General features: G+C 49.9%; 1 protein-coding gene across 1 annotated transcript in view; it reads left to right on the top strand.

Moving 5' to 3' along the window:
* Positions 1–17,967, top strand: part of LOC308369604 (neural-cadherin) — a gene marked incomplete at both ends in the record, with an annotated part of 162,694 nt that overhangs the window by 55,507 nt on the left and 89,220 nt on the right. The window contains 3 exons of the mRNA XM_080844100.1: positions 1,287–1,398; positions 3,582–3,831; positions 12,698–12,840. Of these exons, the coding sequence (XP_080700226.1) occupies positions 1,287–1,398; positions 3,582–3,831; positions 12,698–12,840 (505 nt within the window). The remainder of the gene's footprint in view (positions 1–1,286; positions 1,399–3,581; positions 3,832–12,697; positions 12,841–17,967) is intronic.

Genomic DNA, 17,967 nt, shown 5'->3' with positions numbered 1-17,967 from the left:
GATGACTGAATGTTGGAATACTTGATAACTGGAGTCAGACTGGAGAGAGAGGGAGAGGGAGAGGGAGAGGGAGAGAGAGAGAGAGAGAAAAGACAAAAGACAAAAGACAAAAGACAAGAGACAACAGAGACAGATAGACGGAGAGCAAAGGTCTTTGAGTTAGAGGGCATGTCATAGAGGAGAGCTCAGTTCTTCCTCTGCTCCTCTCCTCTCCTCCTCTCCTCCTCTCCTCTGCTCCGCTCATCCTCTGCTCCTCTCCGCTCCTCCTCCGCTCCTCCTCTGCTCCTCTCCGCTCATCCTCTGCTCCTCTCATCCTCTGCTCCTCTCCTCCTCTGCTCCTCTCCGCTCATCCTCTGCTCCTCTCATCCTCTGCTCCTCTCATCCTCTGCTCCTCTCCTCCTCTACTCCTCTCATCCTCTGCTCCGCTCATCCTATGCTCCTCTCCTCCTCTGCTCCTCTCAGCTCATCCTCTTCTCCTCTCATCCTCTGCTCCTCTCCTCTCCTCCTCCTCTGCTCCGCTCCTCCTCCTCTGCTCCTCTCCTCCTCTGCTCCACTCCTCCTCCTCTCCTCCTCTGCTCCGCTCCTCCTCCTCTGCTCCTCTCCTCCTCTGCTCCACTCCTCCTCCTCTCCTTCTCTGCTCCGCTCCTCCTCCTCTGCTCTGCTCCTCCTCTGCTCCTCTCATCCTCTGTTCCTCTGCTCCGCTCCTCCTCCTCTCTGCTCCTCTTCTCCTCTCCTCCTCTGCTCCGCTCCTCCTCCTCTCGTCTCTCCTCTGCTGTGGCCTCGGTAGAATCCAGCAGAGAGGCAGCAGCAGCCTCTTCTCCAGTGTTTGGTGCGCTTGGCAGTAAAAGGGCAATCTAGCGAAAGCTGCTTTCCTCCCTGTGATAAACACCAGGGACGATTACTAGCTGGCAAATCCCTCGCTCTCCTCCTCTCGCACTCCTCCTCTCGCACTCTTTCACCCCCCGTCGATAATCAAAGGCATTCAGAAATGTGTTTACGCCTGAGCCACATACCCACAATACACCTCTGCCTTGATCCAATACCCTCTCCTCTCTCCTCTCTGTTTATTCCAACCTCAATTCTCCTGAGTTCATCTCCCCCCCCCCCTCCCCTCAACCTCTCTTCACCTATTTTCTTTTTTTCTCGTTTTTCTGTTGTTGTTTTGTTTCGTTAGGGGCTGAACTTTTCTCAGTCTGCCTTCTCCATCTTTTATTCTTTCTCTTCTTCAGCCACATTGTTCCTGCCCTTATCTCCTTCTTTTTTTTTCTTCCCTTGTTTTGTTGAAGGTCCGGGTCATCATCACCGATGAGAATGACTGCGTCCCGGAGTTCCAGCAGTCCATTTACAGCAACGACGGCATCCCGGAGACCGTAACCACAGCAACCTCACTGCTGCAAGGTGAGGCGAGCGCCAGGCGTGAGGTGACTGTCAGTGTTTTGTGGCAGACGGCCGTGCAGGGGGACAGCGCCGGACTTAGCCAGGGCTGGGGGAGAGGGATGTGACCGGAAAACGACACCTCCAGTTATCACATAGAGACCAGACCTGCGAGGTCCTGTGTCCTCAAATACACAAATATATGCACCCTCCTTCATACCTTCACTTCCACTCCTGTCATACCCACACAAACACCCACACACAAACACACACGCTGCCACACAAACACCCACACACAAACACACACGCTGCCACACAAACACGCTTCATCTCTGTCTCTGACTCACACGTGCCAGAACCCAGTTTACATACGGGATGTAAACACATTATCTCTCTTTCTCTCTCATACACACACACACAGGCACAGGCACACACACTCACACACACACACACTAATGCACACTTAATTCATTAAGTCCATACCCCACTCTGTGCTGCATGCATGTCTGAACCAAGCTCCTGTGTGTGATAGCAGAATCATGGCATCGCCTCATGTTTTTAAATTGCTCCGACGTCGTGGCTGCAGCCGGCAGCACGACACACGGAAGCAAATGTGTTTACTCTCCAGAGTGCCGTTCCGTTAGCGCCGTTGAAAAACATATGCTACCGGCCAGGAGGCTGCGAGACGACGAGAGGCAGGAGATTAGACGCTCCCAGGTGCCAGAGATTCCCCCTTAGGGAGCGTGCGCCGCGTATGTTTTACGGCCTCCTCCTCGTCACCAGCAGACGAGGCGAACAAGCGTTAGTCCCCAAAAGGTTACCTGTGATGGGCGTTTTTGGGTTAGAGGGCCTTTGGCAGACATTTCGAGAGCTTTTCTGGGGTGAGCTGGCAGATTGTGGAAAGGTGATTGTGGAAAGGGGATCTCCCGCAGATCTGCCTGTTCCTCGCAGCAGGTGTGTGCACTGAAGCATCTGTGTGGTTTTGTTTGTGTGTGTGTGTGTGTGTGTGCGTGTGTGTGTGTGTGTGTGTGTGTGTGTGTGTGTGTGTGTGTGTGTGTGTGTGTGTGTGTGTGTGTGTGTGTGTGTGTGTGTGTGTGACTGTATCCCCCTGTGTATGGGCAGTTTGTGAGGGTGATACTCTGGATGAAAAGATGCTTTTTGCTTTGAATCCAGTGGGCATTAACTCCAGAGAAGGAAAAAAAGACTAAAAAGTTCCAGGGCAAAAAAGGAAGGAGGGCAAAGTCTCCCAGTTATCATCATTTGTCTTGGAGCAGAGGTCCATATTAAAACAGAACCCATTTGCTGTGCGGTCGTGTGAACTTCTCGTGGCTGTTTGATGTGGGATTAAGACGGCGCTTGGCAAGCGTGCATGTGTGGGAGGCAGGAAACACGAGCCCCAGAGTAGAGCAGCGTGAACAAGGCGCTCAAACACCAGACCCAGCCAAGGGACCCCATCCAACTGAAAGGATTAGAACATCCACCATGCGGACACCACTGCAAGAGGTGTGGGAAGGAGATTAAGGTCAAGTGACATCACACAAAAAAAAAATGTTACGCAAGTCCCAAATTCCACTGGAGATTGGGCTGTATGGTAATAGGAGACAGGTAGTGTAATCCAGGGCAGGCCCCGTTTGGTGAGGATCATGGATGTATTGTCAACATGAAAATATTGGTGTAGCTGAATGTGCCAGCTGCTCAGCGGAGCCATGGTACATAATCAGAGAGGATGAAAGGGGGAAGTGTTGGCTGGGGGGGGGAAAGCTGTAAATGTGCTTGTTGGAATCTCAGAGGAGATGTTAGCTGTGCTAGCCCTGGAGCAAGCAGTCCCTAGTGCTCCTTTGTGAGCTGTGAGCATGTCAAGCAATACAGTTAGAATGTGATGTGCTATGATTCATTTTATTTTAATGTCATGTCTAAAACTAAGTGGATTGAACATTTTTATTATTCACCATGGTCGTTATTTGATGTCAGATTTAGGAAGGATTCATTATATATTTCGGTCTCAGCACATCTCTTTGTCATTTTTTCTTTTACTGTTATTTTTCTATTACATTATTTTTTTCCTTCTTTCTTTCTTTCTTTGCTCTAATGCCATCTCTCCCTCTCTCCTGTAGTGTCAGCCAGTGACTGATTCTATTACGTTCTTTCTTTCTTCCCTTCCTTCGTTCTTTCTTTGCTCTAATGCCATCTCTCCCTCTCTCCTGTAGTGTCAGCCAGTGACTGTGACTCGGAGCTGAACGCTGAGATCACCTACCACACTCTGAGTCCTGACTTCAGCGTCTCTGCCCACGGCACCATCTTCCCCGCGGGGCCTCTGGACTATGAGCGGCCCAACCACCTGTATGAGTTTGTGGTGATGGCGGTGGACAGGGGCGAGGTGCCGCGCACAGGCACGGCCACGGTGCGTCTGCGCATGGCCAACGTCAACGATGAGCCTCCGGAGTTCTCCCAGCAAGTGTAAGGACACCCCTTCCACACACACGCACACGCACACGCACACGCACGCACGCACGCACGCACGCACGCACGCACGCACGCACGCACGCACGCACGCACGCACACACACACACACACACACGGACTTCACACACACACACGCACACACACACACACACATACACACACAGACTTCACACACACACACACACACACACACACACACACACACACACACAGTCCTCACACAGAGTATTTGTGATTCTGGTGAAAGTTGGTTGATGTTTGAGCTGAACAGCCAATCAAATGAGGCCTCCCCCTTCCATGTTTCGTGAAGCAAAGTGTTAATTGGCTGGATTTGTTTATGGCTTTGATCAGGCCACTGTCTTTGTTTCCCTTTTACACCCAGAGTTTTTAAAATGCACAAATAAAATGGACTGCTAGAGGGCCGTAACAAATGAGCAAATTACCACTGAACTAGCCACTAGCAACTCATCCCCACAGTATAGACAGATCCATCTAACAAAATGGATTCCCTATATTTTTTAGTACTGTATTGACACATGTAGCACACTAACAGTACATATACTGTATTTTGATTTGATGATGTTATCTCACATCTCATAACTTCAAACTGTCATTCAACTGATCTTAATTGTTGTATGATATTGTAGGCATTACCGGCAGCTGTAGTCTTTCATGAGGGAAAAAAACGATACTGTTGTTGCAGGAGATATTATGTGACAAATGCGCTCCTTCGACACAGAGGCTCGCCTGAGCACCTGTTCGAGTCGCACCGCTTGAGCGCGAACATGTCTCAGCACCGCGCGAGCACAGAGGAGAACATGTCGGCGCTCGCGCTCCGAGACGCGCCGTAATGAGTTCAAACATTTATCATCGGCGGGCGCACCTCAACCGGTGCTCCTGCCGCTGCTTGCTCGCCTCACACACACACACTCAGTCACACACACACACACTCACACTCAGTCACATAAACTCACACACACACTCAGTCACACACACACACTCACACTCAGTCACATAAACTCACACACTCACACACACACACACAGCTGTTGCCTCTCCTGCAGTTCTCTGCTGCTGCCCTCCCACAGTTCCACAGGGCCGCCAATTCCCAACGTCCCTTGCAGGCGCAGCTGCATGATGGGGTGGAGTGGGCTGGGGTGCGGAGAGGAGAGGAGTGGAGTGGGGCTGCGTTTCTGCTGAGTCCGGCGCCACCACTCTCCCCAAAAACATTAAAAACAAAAATAAAATCTAGTAAGCGTACGTGCCCGGTAGCTATGGATGGGATTTAAGCGTCCCGAGTGTTTCCCCCCCCCCATCTCTGCTGCACTGCTGCAGGGCCAGCCAGGCCTCTGCCTTCTACTCCGGAGCAGGACCCCATCGCCTCGGCTCTGCATCTGCTATGTGTGTTTTCTTTTTTCTTCCTCTTCTTCAGCAGCATCACTTTGCTGTTCTGTGCTGATCTTTTTTTTTCTGCTGTGTTGTGTGGAGTTGAGCTGAGCTGTGCTCTCTCCCCACTCCATGTTGCCCTCGCCCGTGGCTCTTTTAATTGGCCGATTTTCTGGCAGCTAGCTCTGCAAATCAGTGAGGCAGGTTCTATCAGCTGTGCCTTCCTCTGTCCTAGGCAGACTCCATGTGTTCACTGGAGCATTGGGAGTATGGGCCTGAGTGTGTGTGTGTGTGTGTGTTTGTGTGTGTGCGTGTGTGGAATGGAATGGACTTGTTTGTGTGTGTATCTGTGTGTCTCTGTTTGTGCGTAAGTGTCTTTGTTCTCCCAGCGCGGGCCTTGATGGAGCGGCCTGAGTAAGCGATGTCCAGGCTCCTCCTCTGGGGAGGGCAATCTGCTTCATTCATTCTGCATGAGGGCATGGAGGGGGCTGATGATGTGGGTGGAGGGGCTGCCGGGCAGGGGGAGGATGGAGCTCTCCTCTCCTCTCTTCTCCTCTCCTCTCCTCTCCTCTCCTCTCCTCTCCTCTCCTCTCCTTTCCCATCCTCTCCTCTCCACTCCTCTCCTCTCCTTTCCCATCCTCTCCTCTCCACTCCTCTCCTCTCCTCTCCTCTCCTCTCCTCTCCTCTCCTCTCCTCTCCTCTCCTCTCCTCTCCTTTCCCATCCTCTCCTCTCCTCTCCACTCCTCTCCTCTCCTCTCCTCTCCTCTCCACTCCTCTCCTCTCCTCTCCTCTCCTCTCCTCTCCTCTCCTCTCCTGTTCATCCATCCATCCATCCTCTCTCCTCTCCTCTCCTCTCCTCTCATTTCCTCTCCTTTCCTCTCCTCTCCTCTCCTCTCCTCTCCTCTCCTCTCCATCCATCCATCCATCCTCTCTCCTCCCCTCTCCTCTCCTCTCCTCTCCTCTCCTCTCCTCTCCTCATCTCTCCTCTCCTCTCCTCTCCTCTCCTCTCCTCTCCTCTCCATCCATCCATCCATCCTCTCATCCACCCATCTCCCCGTCTGCCAGCCTGTGTCCCAACTCCTTCCTGTGAAAGCCCAAATGGGCCCGTTCTCTCCAGAAACAACACGTTATGGCCGGGATGGAAGGCATTGATGTGCAGCAGCGGTAATTGAGTAACTTGTGATGTGCGTTTGTGTTGTCTGCCTCATCTCGTTTGCCGGCGTGTCATTTTCTTGAAAGCAGCGATGGCGGCGGGATTGGCATCGAGCTGCTCGGAATGAGGCCGGTCCCTCCGGCCTGGAACGTTCCGGCGGGAATCATTACAGGAAATGTTTGTCCTGATACGGGACTTGATGGTGGAGCGCAATCAGAGCGGAATTCATGAAGCCGCAGATAAGGAGTTTCTCCAGTCACCAATGGGGCTCAGTGCATAGCAGCATGCCTATGTAATTTCTCATCTTGTCTTACTCCCAAAGTCAGGGGATATCAGCGACAGGAACAAATGGCTGAATTAAGGAATGGCTATCTGTGGAAATGACAGGCGATTCATTCTGAATTAGCTGGGAATGACATTGTTGGTGTAGATAATGGGAGTGTGCAGAGAATCCACAAAGACTCCAGTCTGCATAACCGCATGCATGCCACGCCATATTGCCACACCTATACTCCAGCCATGGCCCTCCCCCTTCACAAAATGGCGTACGGCAGACTCTCTCTCAAGCCTGTCAATCACCCAACAGGGGCTCCATCACCTGCACCTGTTGCCATGACAACTGATGCGATTTTTTTATGGGAAGCAAAATTTTAGAAGGAAAGAATTTGCACCCTGAAATCAGTGTTGACTCTTCAGACAGGAGGGATTCACAGACAATTAGATATTTGTGTGTGTGTGTGTGTTTAGACTAGTAAGTGATCAAACCGCGTCTGAGGATTCTGATCCAAGCACGCGTCACAGCTGACTCTAGATCAGTCCTCATCTTAGCCTGCTCACAGATTCCAGGTCTTTGGTGTCAGTGGTGAGGCACATAGCGTGTGGATCGTGGAGCGAGGCGTGGCATGGTGCGGTGTGGTGCGGTGCGGTGTGGTGCGGTGTGGTGTGGTGTGGTGTGGTGTGGTGTGGTGTGGTGTGGTGTGGTGTGGTGTGGTGCGGTGTGGTGCGGTGTGGTGCGGTGTGGTGTGGTGTGGTGCGGTGTGGTGTGGTGTGGTGTGGTGTGGTGTGGTGTGGTGCGGTGTGGTGCGGTGTGGTGCGGTGTGGTGCGGTGTGGTGCGGTGCGGTGCGGTGCGTTGCGTTGCGTTGCGTTGCGTTGCGGTGCGGTGTGGTGTGGCGACAGGGCGTAGTGGGGCCAACACTGCCTTCCCCGCCTGCCACCGCTGCCACCACATAAATCAAAGCCATGAAACGCCTGTCAGCCTGCCTCTGTTAGCCATCAATCACCGGGCCGCAAGCAGCCTGAAGAGTTCAACTCCTCTCCATCTCCTACTGTCTTCCACTCCCATCCCCTCATCCGCCTCTCCTCCCGGCTTATGATTGCTGCCTACTCGATGCGCTCTCATCCCCATCTCTCGCTTTCATCTCTCATCCCATCTCTCCTTCTATCTCACTTTCTCCCTCCGTCTCTCTCATTCTCTCATTCTTATCTCTGCCCGTCTCTCTCCCTCTCTTCATTTACCTACTTGTCTTACCCCATAATTTCACCCTCACATTAATTTTCTCTCATTTCTCGCACCCACCCTCACTCTTTCATCACTCACACTCTCTCCCTCTCTCTCTTTCCCTGTGACTGAGAGTGACTTGGCTTACCGGCATCTCAGAGCGCCATCACTGATTGACAGCCTCTGCCTTCCCTTTCCCACAGCTCTGAAGGCTTCAAAGTCCCATCTGTAATGTGTTTAAAGGAAGCTGAAGCCATGAGAAAGAGGCTTGTCTGTCTCTCTCCCCGTCTTCCACGGCGGGTGTCTTCAGATGGTTAGAACACGTTCTAAGGCCGATCTGTGCGGGCAGAGAGAAGAGACGCTGTCTCTGTCGTGGAAGTATCGTTGGAATAAATGACTGTGTGTACACACCTCAGATACATCTGTCTCACGTTTGTGCTGCATGATGAAACCCGCCACTGATTTCCACTCCGGCATTCACATTAAGTTAGCAACAGTGACTTACGCAGCTGTCAAACACGTCAGGCTAATAAGAGGCTTGCCACTCGTGCTGTGCGGTTGGGCAGAGGTATTTAAAGTCGCGCCCAGGTGAGGTGTGGTGAGGTTCTGACAGAGAGTGAAGTACACTCAGAGTCCGTGGGTGAGGATGGAGAGTGAAGTACACTCAGAGTCAGTGGGTGAGGATAGAGAGTGAAGTACACTGAGAGTCATTGGGTGAGGATAGAGAGTGAAGTACACTCAGAGTCATTGGGTGAGGATAGAGAGTGAAGTACACTCAGAGTCAGTGGGTGAGGTAAGGCGGTGATGAAGCCCATGCGCTTGGAAGTTCGGAATTAGAGAAACCCACAATACATGGTCAATACACATCACGGGGAAAATAAATGTAAAGGAAAAAAAACAAAAAAATCTGCATCTTTTGTGAATGTATTTTGCAGTTGTTCTGTTAAAAAGTCCATATCTGTCAGCCTGTCAATAATTAGTTTGTGTTTGTGTGTGCGTTTCCGTGTTTTTCTTTGTTTTGCTGATGTTTTTTCGACTGGTTGATGTTCTCCGCCCCTGGACTGTCGGGTGGAATGATGAAGAGCATGGGGCTGTGGAGAATCCAAGGCACTGTTTGTCTTTCTGTCGGCAAACACAGCAGCATCGACAGGAACATTTCAATTGAGTTGAAGGGTGGATGTGAATTGGGGAGTAAATAGTTGTTTTGATGTTACATTTTTCTTCTGTATGCTGCTGTGTATGAATGGATGGGTGCGTGCATTGATGTCAGAGTCTGCCCTGACACAGAAGGACAGGACACACTCTGACATAAGGACAGGACACACTCTGACAGAAGGACAGGACAGAAGGACAGGACACACTCTGACAGAAGGACAGGACTCACTCTGACAGAAGGACAGGACAGAAGGACAGGACACACTCTGACATAAGGACAGGACTCACTCTGACAGAAGGACAGGACAGAAGGACAGGACACACTCTGACAGAAGGACAGGACTCACTCTGACAGAAGGACAGGACACACTCTGACAGAAGGACAGGACAGAAGGACAGGACACACTCTGACATAAGGACAGGACTCCCTCTGACAGAAGGACAGGACACACTCTGACAGAAGGACAGGACACACTCTGACAGAAGGACAGGACACACTCTGACAGAAGGACAGGACACACTCTGACAGAAGGACAGGACAGAAGGACAGGACACACTCTGACAGAAGGACAGGACACACTCTGACAGAAGGACAGGACAGAAGGACAGGACACACTCTGACAGAAGGACAGGACACACTCTGACAGAAGGACAGGACACACTCTGACAGAAGGACAGGACAGAAGGACAGGACACACTCTGACAGAAGGACAGGACAGAAGGACAGGACACACTCTGACAGAAGGACAGGACAGAAGGACAGGACACACTCTGACAGTAGGACAGGACACACTCTGACAGAAGGACAGGACAGAAGGACAGGACACACTCTGACAGTAGGACAGGACACACTCTGACAGAAGGACAGGACAGAAGGACAGGACACACTCTGACAGAAGGACAGGACACACTCTGACAGAAGGACAGGACAGAAGGACAGGACACACTCTGACAGAAGGACAGGACAGAAGGACAGGACACACTCTGACAGTAGGACAGGACACACTCTGACAGAAGGACAGGACACACTCTGACAGAAGGACAGGACAGAAGGACAGGACACACTCTGACAGAAGGACAGGACAGAAGGACAGGACACACTCTGACAGTAGGACAGGACACACTCTGACAGTAGGACAGGACACACTCTGACAGAAGGACAGGACACACTCTGACAGAAGGACAGGACACACTCTGACAGAAGGACAGGACACACTCTGACAGAAGGACAGGACACACTCCAGGAAGTGATTTGGCAATGGTGCTGGAATGCTAATAAACATGCTCTTTCAGTATGTATGAGGAACGCAGTTTCAGCATAGCGCAAGTGGCTTTAGGCAAACTCTGAGAGGAAGCCAAAAAAACTACAACGTTTTTCTGCTGAAATGTCTGTTTCTGAATGCTGATGTGGTCTGTGTGTTACTCACTGTCATGACATCAAAAATTGGATGCGCCGTAATTATTGGTTGGAGTGGGACCAATTCAATTTTCCATCAATCTAAAAAATAACTGGTGATGCAGAAAGCACTTAAAAAGGGAGAAAATGTTATCCCCTTATATCAAACACAGATTCAAACTGCAATTTGATGATAGCATTGCAACGATACTATGTAATTTATTGCTACATTAAAGTATTAGGTTGAGTTGGACAGGGTTTGGTAGTGCAGGTAGTTGGTAGTTTTTGAACGAAAGAACAGGAACAATAATTGAGGCAACATTTTTGGACAGAAGCGACTATGCAGATGTACCCATTCATTAGCAGAAGCTGTCTATTTATGTAGATATGATTCGGCTGTCTCTCTCACTCCATCTTTCGCTTCCACTGCTTGGCCTTTAAAAGCAAGCAGCATTCAGGCGGGAGCTTATTAGAGCTGATGGTGTAGACGAAGGTGACGAGAGAGATGCATTATGGGTCACTGGGGGTGTGACTCTGCCTGTAACCAGGGTCAGAGTGCAGTGGGGCTTTAACAGAGACGCCTGTCAGAGCCGTCACTCACTGCTGCATGCTGACTCACATACAGCCCACAGGAAACAACACACACTCACACACACACACACACACACACACACACACACATGCACACACACACACACACACACACACACACACTACACACACACACACACACACACAAACACACACACACACACGCACGCACACACACACACATGCACACACACACTCACACACACACACACACACTCACACACACATGCACACACACACACACACACACACACATGCACACACACACACTCACACACACACACACACACACACACACACACACACTCACACACACACACACACACACACACACACACACACACACACACGCACACACACACACACACACATGCACACACACACACACACACACACACACACACACATGCACACACACACACACACTCACACACACATGCACACACACACACACGCACACACGCACACACACACTCACACACACACACACACACACACACACACACACACACACACACACACACACACACACACACACACACACACACACACACACACACACACACACACACACACACACAACAAACATGACTTACTTTCTTTCTCTCTCTAACACACACATACTCACACAAAAACACACACAGACACACACACACACACACCCAGACATGCTTTATTTCTCTCTCAAACACACACTCACTCACACACACACACACACACACACACACACACACACACACACACATGCACACATACATTCTAGTCTATTGTTTTACTTCCAGTGCACTGTGTCGTGCACACCAATATTGACTGTCTGTCTATCTGATATTACCATATGTTTGTCAGACTGTTTAAAGGGCTTCTCTAAATAAGCCAGTGTGCTGTGCTCCATAGAACTATATCCAACTACGTATGTGTGTGTGTGTGCAGCCTTTGTTTGTTTAGTGTTAGGATGCATGCCCACCTTGGGAGGCTGAGAAAGGTGTTTGAAAGAATGAGAAAATTCGTTTTTTTTCGGTGAGCTATTTGTAGCGGTTTGCTTGCCTATTTGCTGTGTGTGTTCATCCCTATAGATCTGAGCTTTGTGTACAATATAGGAGTCTTGGTTGTAATTTGTGTGTGTGTGTGTGTGTGAAGTAGAGAGTTTTGTATGTGTACGTGTGTGAAAAATGTCTGTGTGTTTGAGTGTGTGTGTGTGTGTGTGTGTGTGTGTGTGTGTGTGTGTGTGTGTGTGTGTGTGTGTGTGTGTGGAAGTGAGAAAGTGAGTGGGAAGCATAGGGAGTTGCTGTATTTATGCTACCGTGCTGGACGGCTGTCTCACACTCCCACCCTCCACTCCGTCAGTCGTTCACACTTGCTGTCAACAACCAGCTACCTGCCCCCCCCCCCCCTCTCACGCTCTCTCTCTCTTTCCCTCTTTCTTTCTCTCTCTTGCTCCACATATGCACATACACATGCTTCTACACTCCCCCACTCCCCATCCTCTAATAGAGACCTGCACCCTCCTCATGTGTTTATGAACTCTGATTGAATGTGCTCTCCCATCAATTATGTTGTGTTAGCAACGTGAGTTTGACAAAGTGATGTGCTTTCAATTTGCGCTCTAACGCCTGCCTGCTCTGCTGTCTCTGGTGGGATCGTGGTGTTGACTCTCGCTTTGTCTTCCTCCGTCTGGCACAGCTACCGGACCTTCGTCTCTGAGGACGCTGGGCCCAACACCCTGATTGCCACGGTGCTCGCCAAGGATCCTGATGGTGATGGGATCACCTATAAGATCACCGCGGGCAACGAGGAGGGCAACTTTGTGATTGACCATCAGAAAGGTGAGAAGCCATGTGTCCTCCTCCTCCTCCTCCTCCTCCTCCTCCTCTTCCTCCTCCTGCTCCGAGACACACTGCTTTCTTCTGTGTTCTTCGCTCTTTAAATGAAAATGAGCTTAGACCCACTAGGTAGCTGTAGCTCTGCACATATGCTTTACATGGTAAGGTATATGCATTTCAGCCCAGTAAAGGTTTATCTTCTTTCACACAAGATACCTCTCTCTCTTATACATATTACTTTTACATTTTACATTCATTCTTTCTTTGCAAAGATTTATACATAACCTGATGTCTGGCAGGCCACGTTGACCATATGTAGAGGCCTGGGTTGAAGAGTTCATTGGCTATATACTTTCAAGGTCTTCATCGTAAATATGGCAGTGGGTCTTCAAATAGTTTTGACAGCCAAAAGTGCAGACAGTGAAAGTTATGAAGTATCTGTATTTCAGATGCCTCCCTCGCCAGACTGATGTGTTGCCTTGTCAAACATGTCTAGCAATGATATTGATGATATGATACGATATCATCCCTGTGAAACCATGTTCCGAGACCGACTTATGCTTCTGGAAATGGTGAAAGATGGCTGCTGTTTCATTTCAGATTCCCATGGCACACACACACTCACACATCTCACAACTGTCTGAATTTCCAAGAAAGAGTTCTATTCTTTTCCCTTTATTTTCCCCTGTCTTTCTCGCTCTCTTTCCCTTTCTCCTCTTATCTCTCTGTCCCTGGCTTTCTCATCTGTTTTCCCTCTCCAAAAGATCAAAGGCTGTCTTTATTGCCCCTACTATCCATGAATTCTCAGATCTTTCCCACTCACCTGAAAGTCACTCAATCATTCATTAGTGTTTTTTCCTCTTCTCTGCCGCCTGATCTCTCCCTTTAGAGAGCGGAGGGGGCCATCACTAGGCCAGCATTTAATTTGACGGTAACTCACACACACACATACATGGGGGGGGGAAGCGCCTCGTCTGATTTAATGCTGTTTTAAGAATTCAAATGGCATAGTCAATAAGATGATCACCCCCTTTTTGTATTAAACACATAAATAGCCCTCCGGCAGCCACCGCAAGAGGGACGTATTTGCAGCGGCGGCGGGGAAATGTTTGCGTCGATAATCAGCTACATCATCTCCGCGCCTCTCCGCTCCGCCTGTCATCGCTCCAATCACCTTTTCTGTTTTTTTTATTGTTATTACGACACTCTCTTGTTCTTTGCCTGCGAATACTTCAAGGAGAAGAGTTTCCATTATCTCTAATGCGGGGATGTTTCCTCGGCAAGGCGGTTGGGGGATTAAATGGGACAGGCGTTGTTTGGACAGAGATTTCTCCGACAACACGCGTTCGGTATTTGCATTGTCTGATATGCGCTTCCCGACGACACGCTCACATGTCTGTGTCTCAGGCGGGGCGTGCCAGCCCTTGTCTTGTTTTGAGCGGAGGTGATGGGTTTCTGCATGGTTGCTGTTTGTGGGTTTTATATAACACTGCCTGGTTCCGCTGCCTCCACGCTACCCCCACGCTACCCCCACTCCCGCCTTCCCTGGGCTAATACAGATTCCCTCCATCTCTCCCTCCATCTCTCTCTCCATCTCTCTCTCCCTCTCTCTCAATCCAGTGGTGTTTTTTGGGGGTGGGGGTAGATGCTGATGTGAGCTGGCGCAGTGAGAGGCCCAGTGGCCCTCATGTGAAGCGACGGCTGCTCATTGGGCGCCCCCAGAAACTTCCCCTCCATCTTTGATGTGCTTTGATATGTGCTGGCCGCCGTACGCGTGCCACGCTCCTCAGGGTGACCCGCCGTCCTGGTGAACCCATGTATACACACACGCACACGCGTACATGCAGGCACACACACACGCACACGCACACGCGTACATGCAGGCACGCACACACACACGCACACGCGTACATGCAGGCACGCACACACACACACACGCGTACATGCAGGCACGCACACACACACACACACACACACACACACACACACACACACACACACACACACGCGTACATGCAGGCACGCACACACACACACACACACACACACACACACGCACACACACACACACAAACACACAAACACATTCAAACACACATCTCACACATCCACACCGATTCTATAGGCATTGGATCAGAATCCACGAACACACATATTCATCTTCAAACACATCCACACGCATCTCCACATCAGAACCCCCCACAATCTAAACTAGAATGTTCTATATAAACAGATTCATAATCTGTCTAATCCTGTCAAAAACCCAAGATACAAATTTGTTTGTACATTTGATTATCTAAATAATCATGCCGTTGTGTTGTACTGTTAAGTTATCTCTTGACAAGGAAATAACAACAGACTGATGTTGAAAAGATTACATTTTGATGCATTCTGAATCTGAAAATCTTTTTTCTTTTTTTAATCCAAACAAATAAATCCCAGGAAAGGTGAAAATGAAAGCTATTGCTTTCGTTATATATATGCGGGAGGATACACAAACAAATATTTTTGGTTTAGTTCATATTAACACATAAGGTTTACTGAAGGATTGTTTTTCTCTTTTATTTGTGATTATCGAGAGAGAGAGAGAGAGAGAGAGAGAGAGAGAGAGAGAATGAGAGAGTGATAGAGTGTGTGTATGTGTGTGTGTGTGTGCGGGCGGAGTGGGGGGGGGGGGGGGGTTGGGGGGTGCTTGTTTGTGTCCCTGTGCACACACCTTGATTAAAAATCTAACTCCATGGCACCGACAGCAAGGCCAACGGTTCCAATGATTGACTACACAAATGAGAGAGGAAGATCTCTAGCTGTGGCTGACAATAGAGGTTCAGTTTTACTGTGTATTGGTTCTCGCCACTCTTTAGCATGGCTCTAAAGCTTGCCTCAAGTATAGGAGAGCTGAAAGGGCAGGGTTATCACTGCTGTCGGTCACCATAAGTGTCATTAGACCGCAGCATGAAATCCAGTCTTGTTCCCTAACTGTTTTGTTCACCAGGTCCTTTTTCACATATGAGGCATACAAGGATGCTCCCATATGGAAAAGGTCTGTAAGGCATATACAATACCTGCATGATCAATCTGTGCTAAAGAGCTTGTGTATGCATTTCATACTAAAGGGGCATAATGCTCTTATGCAACACGCAAGGCAGGTGATACATATTTTTTTTATGTCATTGTATATAAAAGGGGCCAGAATTATGTTTGTTAACACACCTTTATCGTATATACTATATCAAAATCAACATATATAAATGTTTTAAATATTGGCTCTGTGCTAAGTTGACTTAAGAAAAAAAGAGCCATGACTTCAAAATGTTTTATGGATCAGTTGAAACCAATACAACAACACCACCAACAACAACAACAGCAACACACCACCTTCAGAAACTGAGCCCAAGACTAGGGAGTATAGGACTGGAGATGGAAGCAGCTGGTCCTCCACTGTGAGAGAGGCCAACATAAAGAACGACATCATACACCAAACTGTTGGGCAGGAAAGGGTATGCGGAAAGGCGCTGGTCAGATTCCATCCTGCTAACTAACCGACACCATGTTCCTGTGAACAAGTCTTTGAGCAGTCTGCTGCAAGTAATTGGATTGTAGAATCTTCTGTGTGTGTTAGCTTGTATATGTGTGAGTGAGTGTGTGTGCGTGCGTGTGTGTGGGCACTCATAGATATATGACAGTCTTGTGCAGTTGGATTGAACACATTGAATGACACCTCATCTGTGTGAATGTAGCACCAGTGTTGTGTTTGTGTGTGATGAAAACCCTTCTGTGCTGGAGCGATCCTTAATCTCAGCCCCCTCCCTCTGTCTCTTTCCTCCCACAGCGTTCTCACAGTCACCCCACCTTCCTGCGATATCACCCCCCACCCTGCAGCCCCTCTCTTCCCCCACCCTCTGGTCCTCTCTTCCCCCACCCTCTGGTCCTCTCTTCCCCCACCCTCTGGTCCTCTCTTCCCCCACCCTCTGGTCCTCTCTGTCTCCTCCATCCCCTGACACCAGCAGACGGGAAGGTTCTGGAACAAATTGGAATTGGAATCGATCTCATGTTCTCCCTGCCATCCACATACCTCCATACCCCCCAGCAGTGTGTGTATGTTTGTGTGTGTGTGTGTGTGTGTGTGTGTGTGTGTGTGTGTGTGTGTGTGTGTGTGTGTGTGTGTGTGTGTGTGTGTGTGTGTGTGTGTGTGTGTGTGTGTGTGTGTGTGTGTGTGTGTGATCTCATGTTCTCCCTGCCATCCACATACCTCCATACCCCCCAGCAGTGTGTGTGTGTATGTGTGTGTGTGTGTGTGTGTGTGATCTCATGTTCTCCCTGCCATCCACATACCTCCGTACCCCCCAGCAGTGTGTGTACTGCTAGGTTCCGAGGGACTGGCAGATAGCGGATAGCTGCCCGGGGGGGGGGGTGAGGGATGGAAATGCATCCCTCTGCCCCATCCAAGCCCCCCTCCTGGTGACTGCTGGGTCACCCTCTGCCCCATCCAAGCCCCCCTCCTGGTGACTGCTGGGTCACCCTCTGCCCCATCCAAGCCCCCCTCCTGGTGACTGCTGGGTCACCCTCTGCCCCATCCAAGCCCCCCTCCTGGTGACTGCTGGGTCACCCTCTGCCCCATCCAAGCCCCCATCTCCCTGGGTCTGCTGGGTCACCCCCTGCCTCCTGGCTTCCTCTGTCTCTGCAAATGAGAAGCGGCTTGTTAAGCATTCCTGCTGCCCAGTCGTCCACACCCACTCACTGACACGCGCACACACACACTGCTGTAAAACGCACACATACACGCCCACACCTGTATAGTCACATACTTACTCACACTCGCTTCAAATGGAAATGGAAATGTCACCAAGATGGCGAGTGTATGTGAGGGATAGAAATTACCCGCCCACACTCTCCTTTAGAGAGTGTGCACACACACACACACACACACACGCGCACACGCGCACACACGCACGCACGCACGCACGCACGCACGCACCAAGCACACACACACACACACACACACACACACACACACACACACACACACACACACACACACACACTCTTACTGTCACTCACACACACACACACCAAATACAACACAAACATACATACTCATTTACTCTGACAGAGCCCCGGGAGAGGAGAGGG

This window comes from Sprattus sprattus (genome assembly GCF_963457725.1).
Source record: "Sprattus sprattus genome assembly, chromosome: 8".
NCBI classification, from domain to species: Eukaryota; Metazoa; Chordata; class Actinopteri; order Clupeiformes; family Clupeidae; genus Sprattus; species Sprattus sprattus.
The sequence above is the reverse complement of the archived record's forward strand: the minus strand, read 5'-3'. Positions and strand labels throughout refer to the sequence as shown.